General features: G+C 40.9%; 1 protein-coding gene across 2 annotated transcripts in view; it reads left to right on the top strand.

Moving 5' to 3' along the window:
• LOC145404590 (cytochrome P450 302a1, mitochondrial-like) overlaps positions 1-15,171 on the top strand; it is a 30,780-nt gene extending 15,609 nt beyond the window's left edge. For both annotated transcript variants that reach the window (XM_080276107.1, XM_080276108.1), the window contains exons 6-11: positions 3,045-3,246; positions 5,913-6,087; positions 8,094-8,263; positions 12,016-12,094; positions 13,823-14,026; positions 14,837-15,171. In XM_080276107.1, the coding sequence (XP_080132233.1) occupies positions 3,045-3,246; positions 5,913-6,087; positions 8,094-8,263; positions 12,016-12,094; positions 13,823-14,026; positions 14,837-14,944 (938 nt within the window). In that variant the 3' untranslated portion in view covers positions 14,945-15,171. The remainder of the gene's footprint in view (positions 1-3,044; positions 3,247-5,912; positions 6,088-8,093; positions 8,264-12,015; positions 12,095-13,822; positions 14,027-14,836) is intronic.
• Positions 15,172-16,710: the final 1,539 nt, after the last annotated feature.

Raw genomic sequence — 16,710 nt, 5'->3', positions numbered from 1 at the left:
TCATCCAGCCTCTTCTGGTAGCTTAAGAGGGCTGGATGGTGCCCACATCTCAGCCTGGCCAGGTGGACCCTGTCCTCACGAGGAAGATAGGATTCAGAAGGGTGGATGTCAGGAGGCCGTGCATGCAGCTGTGTGTTGTCTTTAAGTGACTGAATGGAGCGACGAGTGATCTGAGTGTGGATATGCCTCTGGAAGCTGGTCTGAGGTGGGCAAGGGGGAAGAGATGACAGTATTTGTGTATGGTATCGTGTGCTGGGTGTTGTTTTAATGTTCCTTGTTGTGGGTGGAGGTGCTGCCATGTACTGTAGTGGATGTTGTGGGTTTGTGGAGGCTGCAGCAAGAAACTGGATGCCTCTCATGTCTAGGTGATCCTTGACATTGAGGACTTTGGTTTCTTGATGTAGGTGGTCTGTGGGTGTAGTAGCTGTGCAGCCTGTGATTATTTTTAGGGCCATGTTCTCTATGGTCTGTAGTGTTGTACTGTGTTTTGGTGAGGTTAGAAGCCCAGGCAGGGCTTGCATAATTCTTCACTGAACGTATGTATTGTTTGTATACTGTGGTGGTGGTTTCTTTGTTGTGTCCGAATGTTGTATGGGCAAGTGACCTCAAAGCATTGAGTGTTGGTGTTATTTTATTTTTAATGTTTGTGATGTGTTGTTGACAGAGTGACTTGGAGGCGTTTTGTCTGCGGCCACCCTTTGCGGGATTAGGGCGTCGGGCTGTAGATAGATAGATAGATAGATGTGTTGTTTAAATGACATTGATGTATTGTATGTTACACCAAGGATTTTTTTTTGGGGGGTAGGGGAGTGTTGTTTAAATGACATTGATGTATTGTATGTTACACCAAGGATTTTTTTTTTTGGGGGGGGGAGTGTTGTTTATGGTGAGGTGTGGGATGTGACTGTGTTCTGCTGTCCAGTTTGTGAGAAGAGTCACTGTAGATTTGGCTGGGGCTATTTTGAGCCTGTTTGTGGTGAACCATTCATGTAGTGTGTTGAGGTAAGGTTGAATGATGTGTGCAGCTGTGTTTGCATTTTGGTGCATACATGTAAGTGTTATATCATCTACATAGGAAGCTATGTGTATCTGTGGTGTGTGGGTACATCGTGCATGTATAGATTAAAGAATGTAGGGGACAAAACAGATCCTTGGGGGACGCCTTTATGAAGTTTCTGATGTTAGAAGACTGACCGGCAAATGTTACGTGTGCACATCTGCCTGCTAAGTAGTTTGCCTGCCATCTTTTTGTGTTATTGTGCATGTTTGTGTTGAGTATTTTGTTTGTGAGGTTGTGGTGGGGGATAGCATCAAAAGCTTTGCTAATGTCCAGTGTGATTAAGAGTGTTCTGTGTGGTGCCCTGGCTGAATTCATGCCATCGAAAGTTTCTAGAGAAGGGAAAGAAGTTGTATGCGGCTTTCATGGATTTGGAGAAAGCATATGACAGGGTGGATAGACAAGGATTGTGGAAAGTGTTAAGAATATATGGAGTAGATGGGAAGTTGTTGAATGCTGTGAAGAGTATGTACGATGGTGCGGAGGCTGCAGTGCGTGTGGATGGTGAACTAAGTGAATTTTTCTCTTTGAAAGTTGGTTTGAAACAGGGATGTGTCATGTCCCCATGGTTGTTCAATCTGTACATGGATGGGGTAATAAAAGAGGTACAAGGTAGGGTATTGGATGTTGGAGTGGCCCTGGTGAGAGAGGATAGTGTTTGGAAACTCCCTGTACTGTTGTTTGCAGATGATACTGTGTTGTTGAGTGAAGACGAAGGGGAGCTGCAAGGCTTGGTGGATGAGTTTGAGAGAGTGTGTAAGAAACGGAATCTAAAGGTGAATGTAGGGAAGAGTAAAGTGATGGTTTTTGAGAGAGGTGAAGTTAGTGAATGTACAGCGAGGTTGGATGGTGAGGAATTGGAAAATGTGAATACGTTTAAGTACTTGGGTAGTGTGATGAGTAAGGATGGAGGTTTGGAGGGTAAAGTGCTTGAAAGGGTACAGCAGGGAAGAAAGGTTGCTGGTTCTTTGAAAGCAGTGATAAGAAACAGGGAAGTGAGCATGGAAGTGAAAAAGTTACTACATGACAGTATTGTGATACCAACTCTAACGTACGGAAGTGAAGCTTGGACATTATTGAAAGGACACAGGTCAAGAGTGAGAGCAGTGGAAATGAGTTATTTAAGAGAAGCCTGTGGAGTCACGTGGAGAGACAGGCTGACGAATGAGGATATAAAGGAGCGTTGTGGTGTTGATGTGGATGTGATAGGAAGCGTTATGAGGAACACACTGAGGTGGTTTGGCCATGTGGAGAGGATGGAGGGTGAAAGACTGATGAAGAGAGTGTATGTGAGTGAGGTGGAGGGGGGAAGAGGGAGGGGGAGGCCGAGGATGAGATGGAGGGATGGGGTGGAGAGGTATATGAGAGAGGGGGGTGTGAGTTGGGAGCAGGGCAGTGAAATGGCAGGGGACAGGGTGACTTGGAGGCGATTTGTTTGTGGCCACCCCAAACGGGATTGAGGAGGCCGAGGATGAGATGGAGGGATGGGGTGGAGAGGTATATGAGAGAGGGGGGTGTGAGTTGGGAGCAGGGCAGTGAAATGGCAGGGGACAGGGTGACTTGGAGGCGATTTGTTTTTGGCCACCCCAAACGGGATTGAGGCGTCTGGCAATAGATAGATAGAAAACTCTCTGTGTAAGGTCTGTAAGAAGGGTGTTTGTGGAGTGTAGTGGCCTAAAGCCATGTTGTGACTGGGTATGTAGTGGAAGGTAGTGAAAGTAGAGGAATGAAATAACTGTTGGTAATGTGCCAGAAGCCCTGAGTGGGTGAAGCTGCACCAGTGGTGTAGAAGAAAAGTGCGATTGTACCTTTTTACTGAATATTAACAAGGAGGATTGAAAAGGGCATTGAAGTAAATAGGTCTGTACTTGTATACCCAACAGTGCAAGCTGTACAAATAAATGAATAAATAACAATAAGCTAGTTGTTCTTGTCATCATTTATGTACCAGTATGAATAAATGGCTTAATTAATATTTGCTTTCCAGATGTATGTCTCATAGCTCTGAACCAGCGAGTGGGCTGCTTTGATCCAAATGTGACCCAAGGCTCCAAGCCAGACTTACTCATAAGGGCAGCCAGAGATTTTATGAATGCTGTCAAAGAATGTGAAACAGGTTCAAAGCTGTGGAAATTATATCCCACAAAGATATATAAGCAACTTCAGAGGTCCATGGATAAATTAATTGAGTAAGATGCATTATTTCCCTTGTGCATGGGATGAGACCACTGCACAGTCACTTGTTATACCCGCTGGATACTAATCAGGGTTTGGGGCTTTCTCTGTGTTGGACTGTGTACGTGTAGCTGTAGGAACTCGACAAGTGTTCCATGAAAAAAAAAAAAAAATAGCTGCATACTTATACATTACTGCATTGTAACCTTCACATAATCCATACTGAATTATAATACTGTACATCTGTAGTGAACACCAGTGCTAAAAATTTGCTAATAATGAGTCAGGGAAGATACTGTAAATGGATTTATACACAAACCTCTTGATTACCATTTACTGTTGTCTATAAAGAAATGGGCTTCATAGAATATACTGCATGGTTTATCTGATGCAGGAGGGATTGTACAAGTACTGTAATGCAGTACATTATCAGTGTGCTTAAGGGATAAATATACACTGTGTCTGAAACACAGTTCCAGGAGTAATTTATCCCCTGTATATAATATTGTATACCGCATATATGATTCATATATTTTAATGAGAAATAAGTACCTGTACAGCATACTAGGCTTGGTTTACAGTGCTGCAAGCTTCTCCAGATTCCTTCTTTGTAACAGTTCATACTGTATGTTTCATTCCATTCTTTATAACATGTGTCTGTGCCTGTTAACTGTGCTACTAACCAACAAGTCTTGTGTTCCAGGTCATGCTCAGTACAGAGCATTTGTGAGAGAATGCTTTGAGCAACTGCTAATTTTAAGTTTTAATCTACAGCAAAGTTTCTGATAATACTTCTGCACCGGCACTGAAATACATATAGAAGACAAATGAATCAGTGGTTTATGAGAGGATGCTATGTAGGAAGGCCTTGAAATGAAATTTTATACATGCAACAGAATGTACAGGTTGCCATCACTCATCTGTCTGTCTGTCTATTGTCAGCTGCCATAATCCCATAAAGGGTGGCCGTTTGTCTCTAAGTTTGTGGTTTTACAGGGGGAGAGATTATCCATCTGCCAGCCTACTTGTTGACATGTAAGGAACACGTGTGGGTTGCTTATGTGGTTACTACCCACCATTGTAAATGGTTTCCTGGTTTATAGGAAGCCATTAAACTTGTCACTTAGTATAAAGCCACCTGAAAATGAAAGGAGTAATAAAAAGTGACTGGAAGAAAAATAGGAAGAAAGGGGACAGACACAGAAAAAGAGTGATAAAGGTGAAGGAAGAAGTAGGCAGCACTATATCAGGTGAATTATGTTGTCAGATACTTTCTTGGAAATGCTGGGATAGAGAAAGAAGAATGCAATCCACATATTCAGTGTGTTGTAAAAGGCAGCTAATGAACAGGAGTGGAGGTTGGAAACTTGCAGTGTATTCATGGAGAGATGTGGCCAGCAGCCTCATGCCCCTTATGGCACAGAAAGGAGCGAAGAATGGCTTTTTTATTGTTTCTTTGCTTCAGTAATATGTGCCAAAACCAGTAAAAAACATAAACTTATGCATGCCAATATCTCGGGAACTTAGGGAGTCGAGTTAGTACTGTATGGCAGTAATAATGACAATGAATATGTATTCCAGCAATATAAAAGAATACATGTGTATTCCAGTTCAGTATGCTGCATCTGAAGCTCTCTTATTCACACACCTTGTCCACGCACCGATATTATTTATCCTATTTCAAAATTTATATTTTCATAATCTTGTGTTGGTCTCTATAACTTCTTTTGAGAAAATTATGTTAATGGTATATCCAAGGAGTGGTTGGGGTTTATTGCTCACATAATGCCACTCAGGGATGAGTGAGGCTGGTCACTCTCATCTTAAAGGACCAACTTGCATAGCCCCAGGCTCCTACGCTCCTCATGGGGCAACATAGGATTGGATGATGGATGGATGGATGGTAGAGAGAACTTGTATTTCTGTCTGAGCTTATTTTAAAAAAATATATGTATATTCCCCTCCTCAGTCCCACATATACCTGGTGAACTGTGTGCACATGGAAGAGCAACTTGTACGTGCAAACAGAGACACAAGTATCTTCCCAAAGTCTGATGAATACGTAACAGAACAACTGAACCTTCTGAAACATGCACTACTAGAGACTGTGTTTTCATTGTATTTTGCCAGTTGTAACTTTTCTTCAGACAGAACCAGAAAGATGGTTATTTTCTCTGAATGTACAGTACTCAGGTGTTTCTTTGGGTATTAAGTGTTTTTATTTTGCTTATTTCTGACAGTAACCCTACTTTGTACCATATATATCAGCATGTTTAGAAGGAGTTCTATATTGGTGTACACGCCTCTGTTACTTAATCCCAACATTAAACTCAGGAGTATGAGGATGGCATCATTGCTTTATTGTAGGTATTGCAGGATGATTTTTAAGTTTCGAAGCACCCTGTCAGACTGAAAGAGTTAGGATCAGTGTCCATTAACCTTTTCAGTGCTATGACAGTATTGCATTTCTTCTACAACCAGGCAAGTTTACTTTGGTTACCAAAAACCTTTCAGTGTGAAGAAGTTGGTGATATCATATCCTGTGTTAAAAGGTTAATGCGTGCTCTTGAGCGACCACGGATCTGCTTTCTTTTTTTTTCTTTGCCATATTCTTAAGTGGGAAAATAAGGTTAGAATGATGATGATAATGATGATGATGTCTAATTATTGATACTGACAGGGTGTGTCATGAAGTAGCCCAGAAGGTAGAGCATGAAATGCAAGATAGAAAGCTGAGAAAAGAACCACTGAGCCAGCGGATGAACATGTTGGAGCATCTGCTGATGGAACCTGGCCTCACTCGCACAGACATCACTACACTAATGATGGATCTTATACCTGGGGGAACTGAAACTGTAAGATTCTTTTTTCTTTTTTTTTCTGTTGTCTCACTTTTTCCAAGTTGAATGGGAATTGAATAGGAGTGTGGCTCATTCAGTTGGACAGCCATAACTTAGTCCCCATTCTTTCAAGTTTTATCTTGATATCTGACCCCTGCTTCACCACCCTATACTAGGGTGGAAAAAAAAAAAGATCTGGATGATGATGATGACAATAACATTAAGTCCTTGAAGTAAGTCTGGAATATTCCAAAATATCACAACATTCTGGACACAAATGGGTTTTTACATTGAAATAAGTGGCAGATCAGCTTTGTAGATAACAATGGAACTTTTAACTGACAGCTTTTTTGCTGTTTATTGAGGAAATAATTGGGGCAAAAACAAACATCAAAGAAGGTGACATGACAAGGACTTACTGTACTTACATTTGCCAGTCAGTAGTCTTACATTCATGGTGGATAATATACTGTACCATTGTGCATCCTCTTATTTTATGCAGCTAAAGTGTTAACTTGGTGGACAATGCACACAGAATCTGCAGAAACAGAACCTTTCTATCTATCTATCTATCTATAGCCCGACGCCCTAATCCCGCAAAGGGTGGCCGCAGACAAAACGCCTCCAAGTAACTCTGTCACCCACCAATTGACTACCCTCCCCCCAACTCACCCCCCCCTCCCTCATATACCTCTCAACTCCATCCCTCCACCTCATCCTCGGTCTACCCCTCCCTCTCCCTCCCTCCACCTCACCTACATACACCCTCTTAGTCAGTCTTTCATTCTCCATTCTCTCCACATGTCCAAACCACCTCAGTGTATTTCTCCTAATTCCTTTTCAACCACATCCACATCTACCCCACAACGTTCCTTCACTTCTTCATTCGTCAACCTGTCCCTCCACGTCACTCCACATGCTCCTCTCAAGTAACTCAAGTAACAGAACCTTTAACCCATAATAATAAGCTAATGTTTCAACTAAGTCTCTGGCAAAACCCAAACTTGCCTACTAAAAACCCTCTGTGACCCTAACTAGTTTGCACATATCATTCCTAAGGACACTGCCTGTTTTATAGAGATAAAGCACACGTGAGACAGTTACATTAACAAAGTTTTAAGTATTATAAAAGGTGGGAAAAAATAATCTCACAATGATAGACTTCAGCTTGCAGAATAAAATCTCTGTGACCCCAGCTACACTACATATATGCTTCCTAAGAGCATAGCCTACTCAAGAGAGCTAAAGCAGACATAAGATGGTCATATTAAGAGACTTAAAGGAATAAAAGAGTGGCAAATAACTCACCATAATAGAGTTCAACATACTGACTAAATTCCCCCTTGACCCCAACACACTATAGGGTCCTGGTTCAAGCCTCAGACCCCTAAAATTCTTCAAAGAATCCTCAGACTATGGAGAATACCCCTCAAATTCTTGACAGTATAAAAAATGGCAGCTGAGATGTCACAGTACAGGTATCATAACAGTAGAGTAGTTTGAAGCACTATGCTGGATCTTGAGACCATTAATAGTTTCAGTATAAGCAGATTCTGTGTAAAAATGGGTCTGCATCAGAGGAAGTACAGTATAGCTATAGCTTTGGAAAATTGACCCACAGCTGGTCTTTCCATGTTGAACACTGATTCTGGGTCTGTTCTCCATGGCTGACCCACATGTGGCATTTCCATGTATAAAGCTAAGCCTGGGTCAGCTGTCTGTGGCTGCTAAAAACCGACCCACAGAAGGCCATTCCAGGTACAGTAATTTTCTTTGGACACCCAAAACTGACCCATGGGTAGCTTTATCATGTAGAAAACAGAGCTTGATGATGGTACAGTATATTACATTCCTCACTCTGTCCTTAACTGGAAAAATGAGCTTGGGATGCTGATGTGCATCTGCATGTAAATATCTGTACTGTTTGTTCCTCACCCCATCCTTAGGTAAGAAAATGAGGTCAAGATGATGATGATGATGATGATTGATCATGTGTATACTGACATTAGTATTCCTTGCAGACATCAGACAATGCTGGAGTGTTGCTGTACCTGCTGGCCAAAAACCCAGCAGTACAAAAGAAGCTACAGGAGGAGGTTGACCAGGTGCTCAGTGATGGCAAAGCACCCATCACCCCACAACAGCTGGCACGGTTGACATACACCAGGGCAGTTTTTAAGGAGGCAAACAGGTAATAGCAAGGGCCCAGATTCTACCAATCTATTGCCAAATGCCTTAATCCTGTAAGGGATGGCCACAAACAGATCACCTCCATGTCACCCTGTCCCCTGCCATTTCACTGCCCTCCTCCCAGCTCACAGCCTCCCCTCTCTCATATACCTCTCCATTCCATCTCTCCATCTCATCCTTGGCCTCCCCCTCCCTCTCCCCCTGTCCATCTCATTCACATACCCTCTCGTCATAAGTCTTTCGCTCTCCATCCTCTCTACGTGGCCAAACCACCTCAGTGTATTTCTCTTAACACTTTCTATCTCATCCATATCTGCACCACAATGCTTCTTCACTTCCTCATTTGTCAGTCTGTCTCTCCATATAACTCCACATGCTCCTTTCAGATAACTCATTTCCACTGCTCAAATTCTTGACTCGTGTCTTTCCAACAAGGTCCAAGCTTCACTTCCATACAGTACATTAGAGTTGGTATCACAATACTATCATGCAGTGACATTTTTACTTCCATGCTCACTTCCCTGTTTCTTATCACTGCTTTCAAAGAACCAGCAACCTTTCTTCCTTTTTGCACCCTCTCAAGCACTTCATCCTCCAGACTCCCATTTGTACTCTTACACAACCTAAGTACTTAAGTGCACTCACATTTTCCATTTCCTCCTCATCCAGCCTCACTGTACATTCAGTGACTTCATTTCTCTTGAAGACCATAACTTTACTCTTCCCTACATTCACCTTTTAATTCCATTTCATACACACTCCCAAACTCATTCACCAAGCCTTGCAGTTCCCCATATTCACAAACAGATTTACAGTCAACTCCCTGTTATAATTTGGATTTCAGTTTACAGCAAGAACAAGAGACTGGGAAGACAGGAGAAAAGGAAAGAAGACAGGAGAGGAGAGGGGAGTGAGAGAGGATTTTCTGCACTCTCCTTTCCTTGTCCTTCCTGGGAAAACAAATCACAGCTATGACAGAAATTTGTTTACATCTAATTCTGGCCCCAGAACTCAGTGTTCAGCTCAAATCACATACAGTAACCAGGACATCTTTTAACAGAGTAAGCCGGAGGATACCTTTTTTTTCAAATATGGGTATTTGCCATCTCCTGACGATTTTATGCAGCTTAGGAGAGAGTTTTCGAACTGGAGGGGTTAGATATAGCCTGAGTCAACCCCTTCAATATGAGAAGCCTTTCCCAATTTCAATAAAATGTTTTGGTGGCAGCAAGAATAAATGAATGTACATCATCCAGATCCAAGAGGTTAAGGAGGCCGATACTGTAGGCGCCAAAATAACTAGGAATTGTACTCTAGGTGGCATAGGAGGCTTCATAATACTTTTTTTGTACTACAGTACTGTATTTTATATCTCCATATGACACTAGACAGTCCCTAATAAGTTATTTATGTGATCTGTGTGTTAGCATTGTAGTGCTGTATGGTAGTGAAACCTGGCCACTAAAGGATGAGGATATTTTTTTATTCAAATTTGCAGAGATGATAATGATTAAATGAATGTGTAGTGTGTCCTTGAATAGCTGGCTTAGGAGGGGTCAAAACTGTGAATGAAGAACCGAGAGGGAGGATGGTGCTTGAATGTATTAGTAATGTGATGAGAAGGGATAAATTGAGATGCCTTGTGCATGTGGAGAGAATGGAGGATGACAACTGGGTGCAGGAGGTAAGAGGTGTGAACGTTGAGGACAGAGTTGTGAGAGAGAGAGAGAGAGAGAGAGACCTAAGAAGACCTGGGATTAGGTCATAGAGTATGATCTCAGGGATAAGGGACTGAACAGAGAGGTTGCTAGAGATTGAGCAGTGTGGTGAGCCACCATTAAGTGACCAAGGCTGACATGTCCAAGCATGTTGGATCCTTTTTAAATTAACAAGTGAATGATCATGGTATCAAAATTATATTAATATCATAAAAGATAATGTTTAGCTGTAATACTGAAAATCATTTGCTAATCAAAAGGTGCCAGATATTGGCCTAGCACCGTCACGCCACAACAATCAGCCCAGCTCACTTACTTAAGGAGAGTTTTAAGGGATCACACAGGTATGGTAATAACTGAGCCACCATTCCAACAGTAATAAATATCTCTTTATCCGGACATCAGTTGCCAGACTAATTACACATCTGTTCCCAGAACCAGCTAGCTTTCCATGTACATCATATAGCAGTAAAACCTTTCATAATCCTTCCCTGTTCACCTTGTCATATGATTTTTCCAGATCTGTAAGTCCCATAAATGCCATTCTCACATACAGTACATCCCCACAGTACGTGAGTTCCGAGTACATGATCACCCTTGTATGGAAGGACTTTTTTTTTTATTTTATTTTTTTTTTTTTTTTATAGTACGTGAATTGAACTCCTTGTAAGCAAGACGGGCAGCGAAGAGTGGCACAAATCTGGGGTTAACCTGAGTACACAACATTGCCCCCCAAAGAAACAATAACAGGTAAAGGTCTATCTATCTATCGCCAGATGCCATAATCCAGTAAGGGGTGGCCATTTGACTCTGAGTTATTGGTTTTACGGGGAGGGACACTAACCCTCCACCAACCCACTTGTTGACACGTAGGGAGCACATATGGGTTGGTTATAAGGTTACCACCCAGTGTTGTAAATGGTTTCTTGGCTTACAGGAAACCATTTGGCTTGTCACTTAATGTAAAGCCACCTGTAAAGGAAAGAAGAGCATTAGGAAGTGACAGGAAAGATAGGTGATATAGGAAGAAAGGAAGGCAGGCACAGAAAAAGAATGATAATGGCAAAGGAAGAAGTAGGCAGCACTACATCAAGTGAGTGGATGATGGTTGCCACCACTTACCACCAATGATTTACCTAGTAAAGCCATGATCTTGTAGGTTTACTTTATCTTGGGTAATATGTCTTAGATAGTATCCCTGTATAGTACAATACTTAGGTTTGAAAGGCATCTCAAGGGTTGCCCATAAATGGGGGTGCCGCCCATATGTAATTTTTCCCTTAAGTTTATGTATTCACAGTACTCGAATTCCTAGTATGCGACGTCCTTTGCCGCCCATATAGGCATGTAGTAGGTGGGATGTACTGTACTTTCCACACTCTGTCATACATTTGAAAAATATAATGTAATCAGATTAAATCAGACATCATTTCAGTCTGGTTAATGGACTTAATTAATTCAACATTATCATCCAGACCTGCTTTCCCACCTTAGGGCAGGGTGAGTAGTAGCACGTCCAGACAGCCCAAGTTTGTCCAGTCCACACTTTCATTCACTCATCATTCAAGCCCAAGGAATCCTGGCTCTATCTGATATGCCAAAAACATTCACCACATTCAGTAGCTTCCTGTAAATGTATCCAAATACTGTATTAGTTCCCACCCACCCCTGACTGTGGGCAAAGGTTTCAAAGACTATTTCCAAGGTCCAGTAGTCCTCCCACACACCTCCATGTGTCACAACATTGGCACTAACACCCACCGTCCATATTGAATACATGCTAGGTCTGTCTCATACAGGACTGGGGTACAATATACTGGTACTATTACGGGTATACTTACGACTTGTTGGTGGGTTTTCTAGCATATCAGTAAAGTCTGCTTTATGAAATTCAAATCCTTAAACTGTTCCCTGCCCCAGTCAGGATTGGAACCTGGGTCCATTAAGACTGTAGGCCACTTCTCTACTGATTCAACCACTACCTCCCCCAGTATACAATATCCTTACTGTACAAAAAATTCCTGCTTTGCCACAGGCTGATGCCACCCATGCTGGGCCCAGTGAGAAGCTTGCAGGAGGACTTGCACTTCAAAGGCTACACACTGAAGAAAGGAGTGAGTAGTTCAGTTGAAATATTAACAATTTTATGAATGAAACTGATTTTACTGTTATGAAGTACCAAAAGGAAGTACCTGTATATAGTGAATGTATAGTAATTGTGCAGGGGTATAGGGTGATATTCTTTTTTAAATATTAGTATCCTGTTTAATGTATGTTTCACTGTATAATAAAATTTAATAACTTACTGAACAGCTGTGATTACTGTATATGGGAAATATCGTTCTTATTTTTATGATAGTACAGCATATGCTAGAACTTTTAGTCTCTGAGAAAGTAGAAAACTGATACATAACGAGCATTAGATGGCTTTAGTAAAGTGTATCATCATCTATTTGTCACCCAGTGTCCAGTCCCAACGTTCCTGTAGGGTAACTATAGCAATAATCTCTCCAAGCCTCTCACTTGCCACTTGCCTCTGTCTTCTCTTTCCAGTCCAGGCTTTCCCCCAAGTACTACAGTCTCCACTGCACCTTTCTACCTCATTGTCATTTTTCTTATTCTCATTCTTCAGTTTGCTCCTCATGGTCGGTTTTCATGTCCTCATTTGTCCATTAGCTATATTTTTTGACATTCTCTTTTTGAACCTTCACATTCCATGTTCTTCATTTGCCCTTGGGGTTGATAAATGGAGGTTATTGTTATATCTTGTTATCATATCTATTGTCTGAGAGGGATTATAAACATGCCACTTGGACTTGATACAGTTTATACAGTTACAGTTAGCTAGCTACGTACATATTCGTATCTCACAAAGAGGAAAATGAAGGTTTAAAGTGTTGAGTTAAACATGAATACATTAACCTAATGTTAGCACCCAGTGCTTAATGTCATGAGTTTTTTCATTGTGATATCTTACATTGGTTGCAGAACAACTTAAGTTGCATATAACTGAACCAATGAGTTGTGGGGCTTTGGTGTGTATGGAATAGCTGTAGACTCAGTACTAAAAACCAGTATTTCCTACTTCCAGCTAATATATAGGACAAGGGTGTTCTTTGTGTGTAATGTAAAACCACAGCAGCATGGGAGTGATTAAAGACATAAATATATCCCCATCAGATCACCTTTTTCCTTGCTGTGCTTGCCCTTTCATGTTTCTTAACTTTCTCCACATCATCCTACCATTGTACAGACTTCACTGCCACTCTTAGCACTCTTTGACAGTATAGAAATGATAATAATGAGGTGGATGTGCAGTGCATCTTTGAGTGTGAGGCCTGGGTGGGCTAGGTTTACGATGAAAGAGTTCAAAGGTAGGATGGGACTGGAGTGTAATGGTGTTGTGATAAGGAAAGGTTGACTGATATGGTTTGGGCAAGTCGAGAGGGTGGGAGTTGACAGTTGGGTGCAGAAAGTGAGAAGTGTTAACATTAGAAGTATGGTTGTAAAAGGTAGACTGAAAAAGACCTGGGACAAGGCCACTGAGTGTAATCTCAGGGATAAGGGACCGAATAGGGAGGCTGCTAGAGATCAAGCAGCTTGGAGAGCCACCATTAGGTGATCAAGGCTGACACATGCAAGCATTTTGAAGCCTTTATAAATGAAATGAAACAAATCATCTTTTATTGTCTGAACCACACTGTCTGCTTAAGAACTAAGTGGGGAGGACCTTGAACCATATTATCTAATTGAAAATTAAGTGGGGAGGACCTGAAAATAAAAAAATATACTACCTGTCTTCTTTTTTTTTCTTTTTCTTTCTTTTTTTTTTTTCCCAACAGTGGTTAGTGCTCTCAATGAGTGCTTTATCTGCTTGGGATGAGGAACAGTTCTCCCGACCTCTTGAGTTTCTACCTGAGCGTTGGTTGCGACATCGCCCCCTTGGTCCGATTCACCCCCATGCCTCTCACCCCTTTTCACATGGCATCAGGGCCTGTGTGGGGAGGCGCATAGCTGAACAAGAAATTTTCATTTTAATTGCCAGGGTAAGCTCCTGTGATTCTAGGTGCTAATGGTTTGTGAGTGGTGAGAGTACCCCATTTGAAGTACGCAGGTACTCAGAGCAACATATACCCTGCATATGGTAAAAAGTCATATTTCCTTTACCCTTGAGCACAGTAATTACTGTAATGGAGTTTGCTGCTGAGAAAAGATAGACACATCAGTCACAAGTACAGAATACAGTCTAACAGTATTCAGAGTTACGTTATTTGTAAAACAATATGTGTGATTTTTTTTCTCCCACTCTTCATGAAGTACAGCTCAATGCATGATTCTGGGTATATCGAATGGTATACTGTGCACATTATGAAAACAGTTATGAGCTTCCCTACTTCATCCTTTCATTGCTGAATGAGCTAAAGTAACCCTTCAATCTGATGGCATATTTTTCCAGTTTATTCTTGCTACTTACAGGCAGTTTTATTCAGCTTAGGAGCCATCAGATGGAGGAGTTAAATATAACTTTCATTACTTCCTTCTCGACTAGAAATACGTCTTAAGCTGTTAAGCTGAATGGTATCATCTGCCAGTAAGAGGAAAGAATAAAAAATTTCATCAAATTGAAGAACTGAAGCATTCTATATACTGTATATATATATATATATATTTTTTTACGTGTCCGACACTGGTCGTAGGCTTCACAGCCTGCTCCCAAGGCTCAGTAGTCTTCCTACATACTATACACCTCTACATCAACAAAGGCTGATAGTTAAAGCCTCAATACCCTTAACACTTGGGCTCAAGTATACATTTTCTGTTGTTTGTGTGTGATCTACTTGTTACTTTTCTTACAGACCCTTCACCGCTTCAACCTTGACTGGAAGCATGGAGAGCTTGAACGAACATTCAAATTTGTCTTCTCACCCAAAGGACCTTTGAAACTTACATTCATTGACCGCTGACAGCACTTGCTCAGTCTCATTGGTAGTTCAGCAGTCATTTGTACTTCATATTTTTCCTGCATTATATTATTCTGTTTACATCACTGAGTGAATTATACATCTTTTATCTGTCATCATTATTTATGAGTGCTGTCTGGTGTATCAGTTACCCTTCCATATACTGTACTGTAAGAAGATTTTAACGTTTCTGTCCTATGTAAACTTGAATAAGCATATGGCAAGTGACAGTAATGAGACTTTAAATTCTAATGCCCACAAACATGCAGTTCATGTGCAGTACTTAACCCCTACACCGCGGGCTTGTTTACCAATGACTTACGTGTCCCGCGGGGTTATTTGGGCTCCGACAGACTCTCAAAAAATATTTGCCAAAAATCAGTTGTTAGTCCTAGAATAATAAAATTATATATGCTTATGGCACATACCTTCAGCTTTCTCCTGGAATGATTGTTGAGCCTTCGTCGGTTACCGTAGGACTTGTGGAGACCTCTGAAGTAGGGCAACGAAGTCTCCACTTTACACTTCCCGACAACCAGTAATATGATTACCACAGCCAGATACAAACACTATAAACACTATTCTACAATTTTCAAGTAGTTTGGGATCCATACTAAAAAAAAAAAACACTGAAAGCAATGGAAATTACGAGCGCGTCTGATCGTCGCACTGGCACTAGTTCGCTCTTGGTACTCTGTCATTTATTATTCATAAAACCCCTCACACTTTATATTTCTATTACTATATAACACTTATATATATCTACAGTCTTTATCCATAAGTTTCCTTCAGTAGTATTAGTTTATTGTCACTGTAGGGATTCAATTTCTTTCAGTAAAATACGTAGCATTCACTTTCTTGTCCTGTATACTGGCATTGAGAGTGAATGTCACTTTCATCTTCACTCTCATAACTCATAGCATTCAGACATGCTAGAGTGAAACTTTCACTTTCATTACTCCTAGGGTATATACTCGTATTCTTATAATACTACTCATTTACATTTCTATTTACGTTCTGTATTTTATTTACGTTATTTACATTTCTATTTTATTTACACTGTGTTATGCACTGTCACTTGAAGTAACTTATAAAACTATTTTCCATTGTTCACATATATTTACATTCATTACTTTCACTTGCTGTTTACACATTATTTACACATTATTTACAATTCCACTTGCACTGTTTTACTCAATAGAAAGATCGTAGTCACTCTTTTATCAATTGTCAGCCCTTTACCTCTTTCCACACAAGGTTTAGTAGGGGGTAAAGGTCACAGGGCCCTTTGCATGGGGGTGAAAAAAGGCCTTGAAGTCAGCAAGAAGAAACATACGTACCCTCTCTTCGGAAGATGAGAGTAAACTAATAACGGAGGGCCGGGGTGGAGGCCTGCTTAGGGGTTATTCAGAGTTACCAATATTAGCTCTTGAAACAGCTATGTCTAGCACTGAAATGATTGGCAGGAAATCTAGACAATACATTATAAATTAGGTAGTTCCAGGTGAATGTAAATATCACTTAGGCTTCTCCCTTCCCTCCTTACATGTATATTTATTACGAAAATAGATTATACGGCATATTTCAAGGGGAAAAAAACAGCGAAAATTAGCGAACGAGTGCACGTGAGGTGTTGTCAGGTGATAATTAGCCAATTCCAGGTGTATGGCACTCTCACTTACCTTATTTCTTTCTTGTATATATTATTTGGTATAAGAATAGGACATAGGGCTTATTTCAATGGATGAAATCAGTGAAAAATTCCAGGG

The sequence above is a fragment of the Coenobita brevimanus genome, chromosome 64 (assembly GCF_032717465.1).
Source record: "Coenobita brevimanus isolate Jiangsu-jjx chromosome 64, ASM3271746v2, whole genome shotgun sequence".
Taxonomy (NCBI): Eukaryota; Metazoa; Arthropoda; class Malacostraca; order Decapoda; family Coenobitidae; genus Coenobita; species Coenobita brevimanus.
The sequence above is the reverse complement of the archived record's forward strand: the minus strand, read 5'-3'. Positions and strand labels throughout refer to the sequence as shown.